This window comes from Asterias rubens, chromosome 7 (assembly GCF_902459465.1).
Source record: "Asterias rubens chromosome 7, eAstRub1.3, whole genome shotgun sequence".
Taxonomy (NCBI): Eukaryota; Metazoa; Echinodermata; class Asteroidea; order Forcipulatida; family Asteriidae; genus Asterias; species Asterias rubens.
The window spans coordinates 3,998,883-4,017,500 of record NC_047068.1 but is presented as its reverse complement, the minus strand read 5'-3'; the positions used below and the strand labels follow the sequence as shown (position 1 = coordinate 4,017,500).

Below are 18,618 nucleotides of genomic sequence, written 5' to 3'. Positions count from 1 at the left end.
GTTTTCAACTAGTGGTTTAATCCCAACGAGGCCTGGTTCTTGATAATTTTACCGAGACGAAGTTGAGGTAAATTATCCAGAACCCGGCCTCGGCGGGTTCAAACCACTAGTTGAAAACCGATTCAACATACTTTGATTCCCATTCATAAATACCTTTTCGGTCAAAAACATCATCACTTTTTGGACAAAAAGTAAAATAAATGCAAAAATTATAATTGTTAAATGATTTCTTTCAACACGACACCCCTCCAGCTATGAAATGGTTAAGCCCTCTGCCGCCCTTGGGTAAACAACTCCATATAAGGGAATACTGTAGGCGTCGCGCGTATCGCATGATGTGGCACAACTGTTTCAGCCGTTGCTCTCGACCAATAGGAATGAAGAAACTGTCTTATAAGAACAGCTGCAAGGTCGCGTGTCACGCCCATGAATTAACACTTTTTACCGGTCATACACAAAGGTTTATATACACCCACGTGACGCGCTCTCCACCAATAGGAATAGCGAAACTGTCTGAGGTGTTTATGAATAACCGTTTAATAGATGTATCAAATCAAATAACATTAAATAATGTACGTCCTACAAATTTAGCTGTCACCCCCAAAGTTTCATCTTAGAGGGGGCAGGCCTAAGAACGAGCCTGTGCTGTTTTTAATATCAAGTGACAACCAATAACTTTAAAGGCACTGGACACTATTGGTAATTTTTTAACAAAATTTTGACTATACAAACTTATGTGGAAACGAGCAATGGAGAGCTCTTGATAGAATAAAACATTGTGAGAATACAATTTTGTGAGATGACAAATTGAACCAACATTTTCACGAACTCGTTATTTGATGCATGTTTGGATACACCAAGTGAGAATACTTAATTGCCTTTGACAATTACAAAAGGTGCTGAGTGCCTTTAAACAAAGATAAAGACTACATTGCAAGTGTTAAAAACTTTGCAGTTATTTGAAGATTTTAACTTCCTTGCTGGGCCTAGTAACACTGCTGAATACAATTCCTATCAGTTACAGGTAAAGTACCGCTACATGAACACGGTTTGTTGTTGAATTGCTTCACCTAAAAAGCTTGTAGGTTAAAACAGTTTTTTTACCCTCATATCTTTCATGTGACTATTGTGTCTGAATTTTAGAAATCCGATAGTTTTTTATACAAAAAAAAAGACAACAGAAACGATCAAAAGTTAAATTGTGATGATATTTAAATAGTAGGCCTACATTATATTGGATCAAGTTGTGCGAGTAGACCTATAATTCCTATGTTTTACATCCAAAATACAGGAAAGTCTGTGGTGTTTTAAAACTGTCAAGCTGGGAATGTGTTGGGTTCAAAAGTATCGGTAGGATACCAAGAATATCAGCTCCTTAACATTTGTTTACCCATAAACGAAACAATGGCCACGTGCTGTGGAATATTTTTAAATTTCGACCCATCTGATTTTCGGCAATCAAATTTGAACTCCGCAATTTTTTCCCCCAGTATCATCGACGTATTGGGCCAAAATAATGACGTCATTTCTGTGAGAAAAGGTTGGAATCCCAGCTCCGTTGCAAAATTGTCACACCACGTCCCGATGTCCTTTATTTTCGGGGATCTCTAACGTTGCGCAAAATGTAGCCGGCTGTTTATAGAACTCGGCAACTTGTTTATCTCACAAACTGTAAAGTGTGGAATTTCCAACTTTTTGGGTGCGCATTAAGCTGATAATTAACTGGAACATGATGATCACATCGGAAGTGCAGAACTCCCATTATAATACTTGAACAATATCAACGTCAAAAGTTGGTTGTAGTTTTTAATTTTCGAAACCCCCCCCCCCCCCCCCCCCCCCATACATGCCCTTCACCACCGTCGCACCGCGCGCACTACGGTTCTTGCCAGTATGCCATGCGCAGTGTTCTGTCTAATATGCTAATACAACAGCGCGTCCCCCTGTAAACGATAAAACCATTGGCCAACATCCGCCTACGCTTTTTGCTCCTCTGTTTCTATTGGTCCGTTGTCTGTTTTGCATAAAGATAAGTGTCATGAATATGCATAACGCGTAGTAGCGGGTTAAAAATCTCACAACACTCAAAATGGCTGCCAGCGTGGAACCGAAATTTACAATCGACATGTTGAGCTATGTTTGCGTCAACAGCTGCTTATATCTGCTCATTGAATTCATTTGAAGGTATGTGTTTATTTTGCTATAAATAGTTGTGCCTAATTTAGAATTATTTTTGGCAGGATTAGGAATTGTCAAGTGTCTAATTTTGAGGGTTTAAATTGGGAGTTTTTCTTACGTCCGTGAAATCTCATACGAATAGTTGTACATGATTTAACTGTGCATGTACACACATACAACATGTTGATACATGTCTAACTGACACTGTGGTTTTGTACGTGCGTGCGTGGTGAACAAAGTATGAACTTTTCCAGGTCCAAATTGAAAAACCCGCGTCTTGTTGTCAGGGAGGAAACTGATACATAAATTATACAGGAAACTCATATAAATGTCTTAGTATATTATTTTTTTAATAAGAAAGCAAAAAAGGGCTTTACTTACTGAATTTACTCATTCATTCATTGATTGAATTGAGTTATGTTAATTTTTTTCTACCATACTTCTGAACACGAAGTGAGTACCCCCAAAAAGAACGTTGTCAGTCATAATTATGTGTGTGTGTGTGTGTGTAATTCTTCGTTGGTTTATGGTTTATGGTCCATCATTCTTCTGCTCCCGGAGACTGTAAGCTTTTACACTAGGAAAGTAGGCATGCATATGGTGGGAGTAAATTATTATTCAATTATTTTGGAGCCTCCATATTCCATAAATAAAAAAAACATATTCTCTTTTTTTCCCCTTTTTTTTGGTACTGCCTACCTCACCTGTAAGTTGCACTACAGTGTACACATATATAGTACTAGTAGTACAGTACTTAACTCGGTAGTAGGCCTACTAGCTAGGTAGTAGTATAGTAACTATAAACTGGGTGTTGGGTCGTTTCGTGCCATTTCCAACTCTGTACCATGGACACTTTGTACCTTTTGCAAGGTAAAACTTAAAATAAAGGTATTGTTTAGTTGAGGGGGGGGGGGGGGACTTTGTACCCTGCATGGACACTAGACACTTCATAGCTTCTTAATCTAACATGTACAACTACAACAATATACACTGGGACAGACAGACACATGCGCACCTTCTCTCAAGACACTTTGTATCTTTTACTTATTCCGGGTTTCTGCAATAAGGACATTATTCTAACATTATTATCCAAAAATTAGCTAACGCACACAATGCATTAAGAAATTTGAACAATGCAACTTTTTTTACAGTGAGCTTAACTTTTACATAAATGTGTCAATTTCTTCTTTTAGAAAAGGTAACACATATAGTAGAAATTAAAAAATATTTCAAAATGTACCAGTGAAAATTCATATTTTTATTCTGAGTTAAATCTTTTATCTGGGGAAAAATCTGCAACTGCCAATGCATTTTTATGTTGCAGAGTATAAATCTGCTTTTAGTAGGTAATTCCAGTCCATAAGTTACCAAGCACAAATCTATTTTAATATATTTAATCTATTTTAAAAACCTTTGTTTAGTTCATGAGTGAACAACAAACTTCTGACGACATAAACATTTTTCAATTCTTTGTATTTCTTCACAGACTGATGTCTTTCAAAAGCAGGCTGCACTGTCTTCCAAGTGAGGATGTAGAGATTGAACGAAGCAGACGCCATCTCAAGAAGGTTGTTGATCTTAGGGGGCAACACCTAAGCTCTGTCCCCCCAGGGCTGTTTAAGCACTGTCATCTCCTGGTCAGGTTGGAGACCTTGGACCTGAGCTTCAACAACCTTAGAGAACTTCCAAGATGTATCGATACGCTGAGGAATCTCAGGCATCTGCATGTCCACCACAACAGCCTGAGAAGGCTTCCAGCGGAGGTCTCACGGCTGAAGCAGCTCCAAACATTGGACGTCTCCCACAACAGGATAACGACAATCCCACATTGCCTTTGCGATTTGGAGAATTTACAGGAGGTTAATTTTTCTGGGAATCATGTGAAACACTTAGATGAGGGGATGTTTCGATCTCCTGTCTTGCAAATGTTTGCAGTTACTCGGAACCCAATCAGGAATGTACCACGGGATGTATACGTGCATGGATTGCGGGCAATCCGCCGCCATTTTGGAATACAGATAGAAAAACCTGTACGCTTTCATTCCAGGCAGGTCCTGGAGGAATTACCAATACCAGAACAAGTGAGAACGTTACAGCTACGGCACAAATCTAATTTAGTTGACACGTGTTACAGGCACGACTCTGAACCTGATGTCTCTGATGAAAATGATGAAGAGGTTGCCGCTATAAACAAAGGTGTAAGTAAACATAAACAAATAGCAGGTGTGGTGCTTCTTGACAGAAAGCTATCCACAAGTGATTATGGCTCCTGTTCAGGGTCTAATATTGAAAGTGATCTAATCCAAAGAGTTAGTGACTGTGATGGACTGAGCTGCCATGGAGATTGCGGAAGTGACAATGAAGAATTCGGGTTTGATCTGTGTGAGGAGGAAGATCGTTGTGAGATTTGTATGCGCCCTCTGAGTACAGATTACATTGACCTCAGTGATATGACCCCATATGACTGCATCCTGCCAAACCGATCCAGACTTCTCAAAGTGTGTAATGTGACGGTAGTCATCCCAGAGCACAACAAAATGAACTACATGCGCAATGAATTCACGCTTGACATCATAAGTGACAGTAGCTTTCGGCCGGATGAAGACCCGATTATAGTCCAAGCCAGTCCTGTCGTACTCCTTGGGCCACATGGAGCTGTGTTCTATGAAGATAAGCCAGCAGTAATACGGCTTCCTCTGTTTACAAAGATCACCTTCCCAACTCAAGTTCACTGCTTGCGAAGTAACACAGACGACCTTCAGAGACCATTTTGGGAGCGTATTCCATCCAGTGATTTCCGTGTACGGGAGGGCTATATCCTTCTTAAAACTAGTCACTTCTCTTTGTTCACTGCTGTTTTGAACAAGACCCCGTTCAGTGTCAACCGAACGATAACTTCTCATGAGGGTGGCGTTCTGGAGGTGAATGAAATACCTGGTTTACAGGTGAAGTTTCCAAGAGGGTGCGTTCATGGAGAAGTAGAAGCCAGCATCAAAGTCTTGTGCTCTGAACTTCCACCTGAAGTTCGAACAAACATAAATGTAACCGATGCTCTGGCTACCCCAGCAGTCATACTCCAACCACACGGCTACCTCTTCAATGCCTTGCCAGACAATCCAGTCACTGTAAGGCTTCCCCTTCCAGACTACAGCGCCATCATCCAGAACTTTGGTTTTGAGGCTGAGTTATCGGTATGGCATAGCCCAACAACTGAGGACCAGCCTGTTGCTTGGGAAGCCTTGAACACAAACTTCAAGATAGTCTGCGACGAGAATGGAAACCACTTCATCGACATCCAAGTTCTGCACTTTTCATGGCTCACTGCCCTTTGGGCGAGCATCAGGGGAAAGATGCAGAATGCACGGCTCGGAGTTGGCTTTGCGTACTCCGGCGGTGCGGTAAATATGAAGTGCCAGGCCTGTATGCTGGAAAACCCTGACACTGGGAAGTTTGGTCTGGTAGTCATCTGCCATAACAGTGAAGACCCCATGCAGGATGTGGGGAACTACGCCAAGAATGTTGGTGGTAGCTTGAAGCCAGTAAGCATAGGCCCAGGTGAGTAATGTTTACCTCTTGGTCAATTATCTGTTCAAAATCTCCCCTAACAATGGTCCAATGTCCCTATAAATTACCTTAGGACTAGACTAGCAGGCCTGTATGCTTAGTTTTTGAGAGGGCAAGGGCACCAAGGCATTTTCTCCTTGGTAAAGGGCACCCTGTGAGGAAGTTTTAAATTTCTACTAGAGAATCTAAAGGGGGACACTATGTGGATTAAGTGAGTTTTCAGTCCCTACTTGACTGCGTGAGTTTTCCCTGGAATAATTCTCTGGTGTTTTCCTCCCACATCTAAAACAGAAACTTCTTCATCACCTTCTCTTCTCGTTTGGCTTCAATTAGAACTATGAGAATATTTATCAAGATCCAGACATCTGTATGTTTTTTTCTTTAAGAAAATTATTTGTTAAACATGAACCACTTGAGGTTGTTTTTGGAGAGTTTTCAGAGAGAAATTAGAGTGATTTGGGAAATTATTTGTTACAGGTGGATCGATCATCGTCAAGCTGGGTAAATCAGACTACTTTGAGGCGGACACGGCAGCCGGAGAGGATGAAACCCTAGAACAGATCGAGGAGAACTACAAGGGTGGGGAGTTTGAGAAGCAATTTGCCTGCAAGTTCAAAGGCCAGCCCTCCAACAAGGACATCTTTGGCAAAGTGTTTGTCAGAAGGCGTTGGGAAAATGGCACGGAGGATAGGCTTTTCGAATTTAATCTCATCAAGGTTAGTGTTGGGTTTTGTTTTTGTTTTTTTACTTTGATTTTTTTTTTCCCACTTATGTAGCACTTGGCCATTTGTAATTATCATTGAAACAGTCATACATTAAAACAGGGAATAGTCTATCATCATAAAGAGAACTTTAATGAGTTTTACCAATTCACCCACACACTGGAAAGTAAAATGTGTAACTAATATTGTCTTCTTTCAATTTGGTTTTTGGTTTCAATACTTGCAAGAATTGCTCAGTCTTTTTACACAGACCCGCTCTATGATGACCTCAGGCCTGGTACTTCACGGAGGCAACGAAGGCGATTGCCTCCATGTCCCCTGGTCATTGCCTTGGTGCCCTTGAATAGCTCCAGTACAAATTTGCAATTTCATCATAGGGTGCCCTTTACCAAGAGGAAAATGCCCTTGCCCTTTCAAAAACGAAGCATACAGGCCTGTGACCTGTTTCCTTTTTGTGCCAAAGGCACCGTGAAAGTATTAACAATTTAAAGCCAGGCTCATGCTTCTTGAGTTGAGCACATTTCAACCTTTAGGCAAGTGTTCATTGCAAATTTCTGATGTCGAATTTCACTTCACATTTGCGAGAAGTAGGAACCAGGCTTAATGCAGTCAACGCAGATAAACTTGATTGACAAATAGCAATCCTACAAATTCCATACATTTGTATTTTGTTTTATTTTTGTCAGGATCCATAGTCCATAAAAACCAAACACGATTAATATGAGGAAACTATGATGACATTTTGTGCAGGGGTCTGATCGTTCAGTCATGAAGTGAAAGACTGGCCTGTGATCTTTAATCTTGTCCCATGGGTCTGTTTCATGGTTAGTCACATTTACATAGTAAAGTGAGTAGCTGTGGCAGTCTCAATGGCTTGCATGTGGTAGGCCAGGGTCAGGATTAGGATCTTGGTGGAAAACGCACTGTTCTGAGTTGCCAACTAAAAACAAAGTTATTTTGTTGATTGAAGTAATAGTTCTCTTAACAATTACTGAAGTGGATGACAGGCCTGATACAGAGGCAACAAAGGCCATTTTGTGCTCCTATTTTTTATTGTATTTAAACTTTGTCATTGTATTTAATTATATTTAGTATTTTTAAGTATGTTGTTGCTTAGGTTCTTGTCGTTAGGGCGAGGTGCTGGTAACCTCTCACCTCTATTTTTTTTTTTTTTTTGGGGGGGGACTAGAACTTGAGCCTTTCTTATTCATGTAGGACCTATACTTTGGGAACTAGAAACTGTTTGTATATTCATGTAGAACCCAAAAGCTCCAGCTGCTATAACCTGAACTATTTGTTTAAACCTAAGGGTAAACAAATGGGTAGTGATCTCTGGGAAACTAATCATCAATATTTGTAATGCAAATGATATTTTTGAATACTGTGTTTTTCTGTAGAAAACAGACGAACCAGCTTCATCTCCAGAGGATCCATGGACAGCAGCATCACTCAAACAACTTGCAGGTAAATCATATTTTGTCGCAGGCCAGGCAATTTCCGTCTGGTAAGGGGCACCTTCATGAGCAAAATGTAAATTTGTACAGGAACCTTGCACAGAACAACACAGCAATTGCTGTGGATGCCGTGGATTATTTCGAGGCCTGTTGTTTTCATTGAAGCATGATTACAAATGAGTGCCACTATTTCTGGGTCACGTTTTCCTGTACCAGAATGTCTTTTAACCATTATGTAGAGGCCTTACGTCTTGAACCTTTTGCCTCAAGAGAAAGACTCTTCTAGGGTCAGAAAGCCAATCCCTCAACTATTTTCTTGAGTTTGAAACAGCTCATCCTATTTTCTCATTTTGTAGAGATGCACGGAATCACAGATGGAGATAATTGGAAGCAGTTTGCCCGGGCCCTTGGCTTCAGCTTACAGGACCTGCGCACTAAGTTTGGACGCAGTTCCGACATCTTTGCTGCCATCATAGCCGAGTACCGACGGCAAGGCGGTACTCACAGCGACTTCCTAAAGACGCTAAATGAGGTCGGCCGGGACCTGCGAGTAGGTGACAGTGAAGCGCAGCCACAACAGCAGCAAACAACTCCAGCGTCAAGTTGGATGGAGATGATATCATTGGGATGGCTGACGGGAGCTACGACTACTGCCTCGTCTATCACAACGACGCCCTCAACGTCAAGAGGGTACAATGAAGAGCAAGGTGAGTGTTTCAAGATGACCAAATTGATTCTGAAACTGGTCATCAATAGGCTCAATTGGTCATGGAAGTTGCAAGAAAACAATGAAAGAAAAAACACCCTTGTTACACAGATTTGTGTGCTTTCAGATGCCTGAATATTAAAATCTTTTAGTGAAAAATTAGAGAGTCCTAAAAAAAAGTATGTTGCTTCAGAGAGAGTCGTTTCTCACATTGTTTTATAATATCAAGCGCTCTGCAATGCTCATGCCAAGTAAGTTTTTATGCTAATAAATATGTAAATTTACTTTCTGTATTTAACCTAGCTGGCCCAAGTGGGTTGAATCTCACCAGCCCGCGGAGAAAACGTGTCTGCTCTACATGCGAAACAGAAACCTCAACCAACACTCATTCTGCTGCCAAGAGGTTACGGTACGGCACTGCCACTTCCATGAGCCCGTCGACTGCCGTCTCATCTGAGGCAATCCTTCTAGAGTCCTTGAGAATCAGTCCTGAGCCCAAGCTGCCCACTCCACCCCGGTCACCGGGTACCTCAGTCCTCGGAACACTGCCAACCTTCTCTCGTTACTCTCCGCCCCTTGGTACCATGACGAATAGACATTCGCATGTTGCGGTCGTGCAGTCTCACACCGGCAATGTAATGTCAGCACACACCTCAGGTCCAGTGCCCAACCAGTTCTACAATACCCCTCTCACGGAGACAAGATATGGGTCCATACCTTCATCTTCAAGTCAGGTGAGTACTAAGGCCATGTCTGAAAGGGCGTCTTCAGCTAAAGCTATGACTAGATCGCGCACATCTGCCTATTCTTCAACACTGACAGACGTCCTGATCTAGCAAGAGCTGTAGCCGAAGTCGCCATCTCGGACACGGCCTGAGTAAGGCTCAAAACTTGTAAGGACGTATTTACTGATGGCGTGGATGGCTAAAATATCACAGTGCTTGCCTTTCACCAGTAATGCTAATCGCAGATAAACTTGATTGAAATCCCACAAATTCAATTAGTTTGTAGTTTGTGCCGTTTTGTCAGGGTAGGATAGCCCTAACTTAGGAATAGTCCTAGGACTCTTTCGGAGTTATTAACAACTTAAGACCTTAAGGTCTTAAGTTACCACGAGTAACTTGCCTAACTCGAGATAAGACCAGTCTTAACCATTTGTGAAATCCACCCCTGGTTCCATAGTTTATAACAACCAGTCATGATTTATATGAGGAAACTATGATGACATTTTGTGCAGGGGTCTGATCGTTCAGTCATGAAGTGAAAGACTGGCCTGTGATCTTAAATCTCGTCCCATGGGTCTGTTTCATGGTTAGTCACATTTACATAGTAAAGTGAGTAGCTGTGGCAGTCTCAATGGCTTGCATGTGGTAGGCCAGGGTCAGGATTAGGATCTTGGTGGAAGACGCACTGTTCTGAGTTCCAAACTAATCAACTCCAAATTGGAAGTTAGTTTTATTTCTCATCAAATATGACATTTCAGACAGAAATATTTCAAAAGATCATTTCTACTATCATCATCATGAGACCAAGTTAGTTTTATTTAAATCCGTGGTCTTAGACAAGTTTTTTTTCTTTAATGTTTCTTTAATGATTAATTAAATATTTTCCAACAGTCAATGCCTGAGATGCGGTTACGCGTGGATGAAGATCTGATGAGAGGCAACACAGAGGAGATCACCCAGCCGCAGCTCTATCGCATCGCACCCATCATCCAGCCCCACTGGCTCAAAGTGGCACGCTATATCCGGGAGGATGAGACCTTAGAAGCTGACCTCAGGGCCATCAGAGAGAACCATACGGGACCGGAGGAGCAGGCTGTCCAGATGCTACTCCAGTGGAGAGATAAATGCCCAGATATCTGCACCAGGGGAAAGCTGTATTCGGCACTCTGTGATTTGAACTTGAGGAACATAGCGAAGAAGTGCACCCAGGTTTATAATCGAAGGTGATATTTGTTGAGAACTCTTTTGGCATTATGGTTGAGGACTGGCAGTTTCCACGCAAGAAATTCAAACAAGGAGGGATTCACAGAAATAACTCTTGTAAATTGTGAATTTGAAATAATAATAAAAATGAGCTGTAAAACAAGTTTAATTTCTTGCAAATGTATGAACTACATACAGCCTGTTGTCTATACGTTTGTGATAGTGCAGAATATGTTTGTTAGTAATGAAATTCCATGTACTAAATAGAAGTACTTCAGTTTGTATCCAATACAAAATAGAAGTGTAGTTGAAGTATGTCATCAAAAAATTATTTAACACTGAAATACGAATGAAGCAACAACATTAAATTTCAACCCTACAAGTACTTAAGAATCATAAAACATTTTTTATTCAAATAAGTACTCGTCGTTTGTGAACTAGTACTCAAGTAAAGCATAACTGCAACTTCTTGCTATTCAAAGGTTTGTTATTTTATGCATATGTTGAGATACATCAAGTAAGAAGACTGGTCTTTGACAATTACCAATAGTGTCCACTGCCTTTAATGCACAAGATTTGGTTTAAACCAGGGCCCAATTTCATAGAGCTGCTTAAGCAGAGAAAATTGCTTCTCAAGACATTTTCTCTCAAGCAGGATACCACTTACAAATTGTACTTGTCACATGGTAGTTTGGCTGGTAACCTTATTCTGGTCACCATACCACTTTTTGTTGCCTAAATACATTGAGCTACTTAAGCAGAGAGTTTCGTTTTTAAACAATTTTCAGCTTATCGTAAATGAAAAGCATGCTAGTCATAGATGGTACATGAGACGAGGTAATTTGGCTGGTAGCCTTGTTCTGGTAAGCACACTTTTTGCCTTTAAGTGTTTCTGTCAAATATGGCACTGGAGGCAGGCAGACGTGTACAACATCATTTATGCACACATGGTTCAATACACTAAGGATTCTTACATACAAGGTCAATACATACTGAGTTAAAACTCAATCAGTATCTACTAAGAAATAATGTCTTGAACAAAAGAAATTCAAATTTATAATTATTTCTTTTTTACTTTGCTATTAAGTTGTTGAGTACTAGGCAGCTGCTAGGCAGACTGTTGTGAATTTCTTCACTTGACAGTTTTTTGATAAATTTTGTACAAGTGTTCAGTACTTCTTTTTTGTTTAAATAAAAATGACCGTCAATCTTGTTTTGTAGTGTACCAAAAGCTCAGGGAAATACAGCCGGCAATTGCTGTTTTCATGCGATAGGAACAATTTCCAACTTTATATTTCGTAATCAAAAAGGGGAATGTGATTTAATAACTAAACAGGCAGACGCACTCTCTGAAATTTATGGTGTTTTGTCAATCAAAAGAATCTTGCGTAAACCTAACAACCCCAAACCCATCAAACTGCAACTGCATAATTTGTTTGATTCTGTCGAACTGAGATTGCTGATTATGCTTTACATGAGATCGGGACCCAATTTCATGCCTGTGCTGCTTAGCATGGGATTCTGTACTTTGAGACCGTGGAATTATGTGCGCTACTACAGGGGGCTATATGTGCAGATTCTGTGGCAAGCAGAGCCAACAAATTGGACCAGGCATACCATCATAACCAGAATCCAACAGTTTGGTGTTTTTAGTTACCATCTGGGCCTATTTCATAGAGCTTTGTGTGATGTCAGCAATGCCAGTAGATTGTAGGCTGTTATGTTGTGACCAAGGTATTGCTGGTTAATTTTATGCCAGGTTTTGTTTAAAACTCTATTGAGTTTGTATGAATTTTTAGTCCTCTCTCAATAACACAGTTTTGTTTACAATTGGATTGGATGAAAGTTAATATAGTGTTCGTTCAATATAGCCTATATGCTTCCCTGGCCAAATTTTTATGATCAGTCATTAACAAGGGTTTTCCTCAATCCGTCTAAAGCCAGTACATTACATTCCATACATTTCTGTGACATTGACACTAACAGTATTTATGTTTGCGGGTTTTTCATACTGTTTGTCATATATATCAGTGGGAAGTATGCAAGTGGGTACATTAATATTAACCATTGGCACATTTCATTAAGAGCAGTGCACTGTTTGTCATTTTTGAAGTTAAACAAAATTAATAAAATGGAACTCCCCAGGCTTGATACTTTAAGGAGGCAATGAAGGCGATTGTCTCCATGCCTCCTGGTCATTGCCTTGGTGCCTTGAAATGCTCCAATAGAAATTTACAATTTGCTCATGGGCTGCCCTTTACCAAGGGGAAATTGTATTAGTGCCCTAGCCCTTTCAAAAGCGTATAATGGCAGACAAAATGTACACAATGGAATAAGCTCCCACATAGCGTAAATAATAGATGCTTATTGTGCGGAGTTGCATTCCAAGTCATGCTAGTGGATTTTAAAGATGATTTATTGTTTCCTATTTGAGGATCGAAAATATTGTACATATATTTATGGGATATTTCCCAGAGAGATACCCATGAATACATTTGAAGTAGTTTGTATTCTGCCTGAGAGGTATGGCAAGTGAGGGATTGAATTGACTATAGCTGTGTATCTTGGGCTCGATTTCACAAAGTTCTAAGAATCATCTTAAAGACGAGTTGTCAGTATCATCACAGTTATTTGTTTTGTTACATCACACTCTCCTTAGCAAATACGGTTCATTTTCAGTCAAGATCAGTCTTTAGGATGTTGTGAAATTGGCGCCCGGGTCGATTTCACAAAGAGTAAGAACTTGGGACTAGTCCTAAGAGATACTTGGAACTTAAGGCTATTCCTAACTCGTCTTGACTCAAGAAATGACTAGTCTTAACTCTTTGTGAAATCCAACCCTGGTGACATAAAATGCAGAATTAAAGCTATGCATGAACTACAGTTGTTGATGAAAAATGGTCCTGTTTGGCCGCTGCTATTCAAAGTGCATAGACTTTTTGTTGTAATTGAAAGTACTGTTTTCTATCTCATAGTGAGAGCTTAGCAGGATCATTTTGCACAACACGATCAATGCTTAGTATACATGTATGTGACTTTGTACCATAAAATGCACTGAAATTCTCAGGACTACACAAAAGAAAACCAACTAATTACTAAGTGACAATGGATGTACTTTCCCAAAAATTCATTCGCGCTTTCCCTTTAAAATAATAAATGATTGAAATAAACCCCCACACATTGTTGATATATATTTTTGTGATGCAAAGTCACATTGGTGTATCCCATCCTATGAATAGGTTTTTGAAACATAATATTGTTGTAAATAATATCTTCTTTGTACAAAGAGATTTTTATATTAATATAGTGTTTTTGGTACAAATATGTACCTTGCTGTTTTTGTAGGATATTTTTACCAGAATTTTATCTAGTGATAGATATTCAAACACATTTTTCATATTTTTTGGGAGAGCAGGGGCTGCTGTGCACCCCATATGACAAACCTCTTTTAATAAAGTTGGTAAAGATTAAACGTTAAGATTTTGTCTGTTGGTAAATAATTAATTTTACCTCCATGAGAGAAGTTCCATGTTTATATATTTATTTGGTTTTTGTTTGTTGGGGCATTGTGACTGTTGTTGTTGTTTTGTTGGGTTTTTTTTTTTCGTTTTGTTTTCTTCATTTATTATTATTATTATTTTTTTTTTTTGGGGGGGGGGGGTTGAGGGGGTTGCTTGATAATTGTTTGCTTGTTCCTAATTACATAAAGCTATTGCAGAAATTACTGCTTATCAAATGTCTTTGCCAAGCAAACAAACTGTAGGGCACCAATTGCAACAATGCAAACTTTATGGAATATTTGCTGATTATTCTGTGAATAGCAACTACAGGCTTTATGCATTGAAAAACATGCTTTAACAAACACTTCTAGCATGATATGTGTTGTTGGTGTTTTCAAGAACAGTAGGTTGGAAACTTGTTATACCATAAGTACACTCCCCTCATGTGTGTTTGTTGTTATTTTATTAGTTGTCAGTAAAGTTATCACTGTAGTAACTAATTTTACAGTGGTTTTGAATTACAGTACAGATGACCAATTGTATTATGTCACAAAGGGGTATACTTTTTCAGTCAGTTTTGATGGCGAGATCAGCTGGTTCATAATTAACCTTTTTTCATGATCAATACCAACAATTTGATTTGATATGAAAATAAACAATACTTGATGAGAAACATACATTCAATTTTTTCTTTAATGTTGAAGGTGTGTTATTTTTAGTTTGTTTGTTTGTTTGTTTGTTTGTTTTTTTTGGGGGGGGATACACATACATATCAAGCATTAGGAAATTAATTTTGGGAAAATCCTCCCCAATACACACTAAACAGAAGAATTCCCTGGGCTGACAGCTGCCAGCTCTCCATGCCTGATTTGCAGAAAGTTCCCTGAAAACAAGACCAATTATTATGTCCATGTTCTGATAAACAAATTTGAAAATCTCCCTGCTATGTCTGTAGTTACTGATTGGAATACTTCGAAACGTCTTAAGTGTTTTTGAAATAATATTACAATGTCAGTTTTGAATACACCAAAACGAAACTGAATGCTTCCAAAACGGAAAAAAGAAATATATAATGTACACGTGAGTAAATTGTTTTGCGAAATGTGGGAATCGCTGAAAGTTACAGAATGATACAAAAAAAAAGTTGGCTAGAGAAAAACAATGAAACGGCGTGGTTGTGAGCTTTGACAGGCGCCCAAACTGATCGAACGGTTGAACTTTTTAAGGCATTGTTTTAAAATCTATGTAAACCATACACTTCTAAATTCAATTCATGTTCGAAAAGATCTTTGTTGGTTCCCCTGGACGCAAGTCGATAGCGGCTTCTCTGGATCTCTGCTGCTGATCACCAATTACAAATAGCGCCCTCTTGGATGCAAATTATTCTTATAACCACCATCAGGCGGTCGGTGTGTCGGTGCCACTCCCATTTTTTGAATGTATTTTGGCTGAATAAAATCCACTAAAAAAGAAGCAAGTATTCTTCTACTATATGATAGGTAAATGATTGTGTGGTAGGTATACGAAGCATTGGTGAAGATGGTTGACCCATCATCAAAATGGTCAACATCCATGGGATGGGTTAACAGAGAGAAAGAGGCTTGGATATTGAAATGTTGATGCAAAGAAACAAAAATATTAGTATTTTTGTGGTTAGTCTGTTTTTTGTAGCTAGGCCCATTCTAGAGCCCTCACCGCGCGAAAGAAGGCAGTATTGCTCTATGGTATAACACAATAAGTGGTGGTGGGAGGGGGAAAGTACTAAAGGGGTCTTTAGTTCTTGGTGAAATTTCGCATTTTAACTGGATTGAAAGTTGGCAAATGTTCCCCTTTAACAAGAAAATAAAACAAACGTTAGCAACAAAATGCTGACATTATTCAACGAACTGCTGGCTGGGTCTTTACGGGGGGGGGGGGGGGGGAAGGGGGTGGAATTGAAGACTAAAATAAATTTTAAAACCACTGCTACTACTGATAATCAACTTGTTTTAACACTAGCCTATGTCTCCATCATATGAAATGCGTTAAAAAGATATACACAGTAGACGTACATCCGTACATACTTGTTAACGCTACAGTTCCGGCTTCCGACTGACATTCTCCCCATAGTTTTCTGTTTTCACAACAAAACAGCAAAACTGACGAATTCTATAAAAATGCCAACTTTGCCCTTGTGGTCTCGTAGGCGTGGCCACTCTGTACGGGGGCTGGTGGTTTTCCCATGGCACGTGACGGTAGCTCCACCAATCACACGGCTCAGGCGCGCTGGTGCACGGTGGCTGCCATTTTTCTTGCATATTATTTGTGTGTGTGTGTGCTATGTGGATTTTATGCATGACGCTGTGTTGAGGCTCGCGGGGTTCCGGTAGGTGAGTCATTTTAACTCTTCTGCCGTAACATTTGCCGCTTAAATCGTAACTTTAATTTGTTCTAAATAATCTGAATCGATTTTTACATTCTACAGGAGTCTATGAGCATCCAGGTAAATTCTTGATCAATTTGACGGTGAGTAAACGGTCTGAAACTGTCACAAAGTTTTGGTGAGGAAAAAGTGGGTTGGAACTTTGTACCGTAAAAAAAACGTGTGAAGAGATACGGACCTCGTTGCTATTGCGGAAGTAGCACTGAGCAAACCAAGATGGCGGATCCAGAGTTGAAGTATTTGATTGTGGACAAGAATATGGTGAGCGACCCGGCGTCTCAGGCAGAATGGACGGCCAAGAGGTTGGTGTGGGTCCCGGACGACGTCCATGGCTTCGTCGCTGCCAGTGTCAAGAGCGAAAAGGGGGACAACATCACCGTAGAAATTGCGGATAACAACAAGACCAGAGTTGTGAATAAAGATGACATACAGAAGATGAACCCGCCCAAGTTCAACAAAGTTGAAGACATGGCCGAGTTGACCTGTCTCAATGAAGCCTCAGTCCTATACAACCTCAAGGATAGATACTACTCAGGACTTATATATGTAAGTGTATTCATTATAAACCTTTATTTAAAGTTTAATTTAACGAGGAAATATAAATTCACCCTGATCAAAATTGTATGTCAGTTGTCATAAATCTTGACTGGTACCTGAGTGTGTGTGTGTAGCCCCATAAATAACCCCAAATACGCTGGACTCCCTTCGCTTCTTGGCCCTACACCCAACATTAGGGGAGTTGAAATCACTTTTTGAATAGAAACCCATGTTTTTATGCCGAGATTCTTCCCCCAGGTCACTTACCTTAGTTCATTTATGGAGAGCAAATTCTCAAAAATGTGCACGCTATTTTCTTGTTAATAGTTGTATGAAACATTTTGGAGTCTGGCAATCACTTGATAGCCTAATGGGGCTAGTACTGTGTGCTGTGACTCCAATAAAGCAAAATTTAAGTGTTACTGTTATATACAAAAAAATTTTTTTAGTGTTTGTTAATGTTTTGAAAATTTTCTGTAACTGCCAACACTTTTTTATTTGTTATGAAACTAAATAGGGAGTTATCTAATTTACTTAAATGAGATGTTGCGACATATGCGACAAACATGTGTTGGTGCAAGCGACTCAGCACTAGAACTTCACGCGCACACCTTAAAGTTCTACTTCAAGGGAAGTTCAAGCATCGCAAGTTGCAGTATGGCAGCCCTGTCAAATTTAAACAAATCTGCCCCCTTGGTCAAGATTGCGCATAATAACTGTGAAGGAGCTTACTGTTTTCAGTAATTAAACAAACTGTTTTTAGCCTAGGCAACTTTTTAACATCATTAAGTTTGAAATGTTCGTTTTTTAGGGAACACATTTACTCATAACATTTTTTCATTCGTCCAAGTTGTGGTGGGTCAGGTGAGATGCAACAATTGCAAATTTCTATTCGGAGAATATCAATTACCACCTGTTTATAACAATTATTGTTTTGATGCATGCCATTGGAGCTGAAGCGTAAGCTAGAATCTCTTTGGATGAAAGGGAAAGATTAAAACCAATCAAGAAGTTAATGGGACTTTATGCCGGCCTAATTTTTTCTCCAACCATTTTTATATAACGTGTATTTAAAATAAGTAATTTCAAAGTGACATCTCTCAGAGTACTTGGGTATCATGGGTCACTTCATATAGTGGAACCCAATCAATGTCAAGACAAAGGAACCAAAATCTAAGATATTTAAGTCTCTTTTTTTTAAGCCTCTCAAAAAGCTCAAACTTTGTCTCCACGGCTGCTTTTAAAACCACCTTAAGCGTTTTTCTAAAACCATCTCAACTCCTTACATGTAGGTTTGATCACAGAGAGCATAGGACATGTAGCACCAGAAATTAAATGGATCAATAACCTGTAATCATGCCTGTACCCATTTACTCCTGGGTGATGGGAAGCAATTAAAGGTTTTATTACATATTTTTATTGAAAAAAAGTATGACCTAATCACTGTGTACCATTTCACACCAGCCGATTTAAAATAAACAGTGAAGAAAACATTCCATCACTCAACCACACACACAGTTCTATGCAAATCAGCCACTTGTTTTACCAAAGACTTCCTGGGTTACTAATGATGTGTTGACAAGGGAACCGTTGACAAGTAGTTGAAA

General features: G+C 39.6%; 2 protein-coding genes across 5 annotated transcripts in view; both read left to right on the top strand.

Moving 5' to 3' along the window:
* The first annotated feature begins 2,095 nt into the window (after positions 1-2,095).
* Positions 2,096-11,104, top strand: LOC117292985. Its single transcript, XM_033775175.1, has 7 exons — positions 2,096-2,184; positions 3,665-5,733; positions 6,220-6,458; positions 7,862-7,928; positions 8,275-8,625; positions 8,928-9,358; positions 10,241-11,104. The coding sequence occupies exons 2-7, from the start codon at positions 3,669-3,671 to the stop codon at positions 10,574-10,576; spliced, it is 3,489 nt and encodes a 1,162-aa protein (XP_033631066.1). The 5' UTR covers positions 2,096-2,184; positions 3,665-3,668; the 3' UTR covers positions 10,577-11,104.
* Positions 11,105-16,384: 5,280 nt separating this feature from the next.
* Positions 16,385-18,618, top strand: part of LOC117292299 (myosin-10-like) — a 76,295-nt gene continuing 74,061 nt past the window's right edge. For 3 of the 4 annotated variants that reach the window (XM_033774309.1, XM_033774308.1, XM_033774306.1), the window contains exons 1-2: positions 16,385-16,421; positions 16,517-17,020. In XM_033774309.1, the coding sequence (XP_033630200.1) occupies positions 16,691-17,020 (330 nt within the window). In that variant the 5' untranslated portion in view covers positions 16,385-16,421; positions 16,517-16,690. The remainder of the gene's footprint in view (positions 16,422-16,516; positions 17,021-18,618) is intronic. The other variant, XM_033774307.1, reaches the window with a different exon arrangement.

Coding starts and splice junctions, on each gene's coding strand:
- LOC117292985 (XM_033775175.1), top strand. CDS start 3,669: ATGTCTTTCAAAAGCAGGCTGCACTGTCTTCCAAGTGAGGATGTAGAG. Junction 8,626..8,927: donor AGGGTACAATGAAGAGCAAG/GTGAGTGTTTCA, acceptor TATTTAACCTAG/CTGGCCCAAGTGGGTTGAAT. Junction 9,359..10,240: donor TACCTTCATCTTCAAGTCAG/GTGAGTACTAAG, acceptor ATTTTCCAACAG/TCAATGCCTGAGATGCGGTT.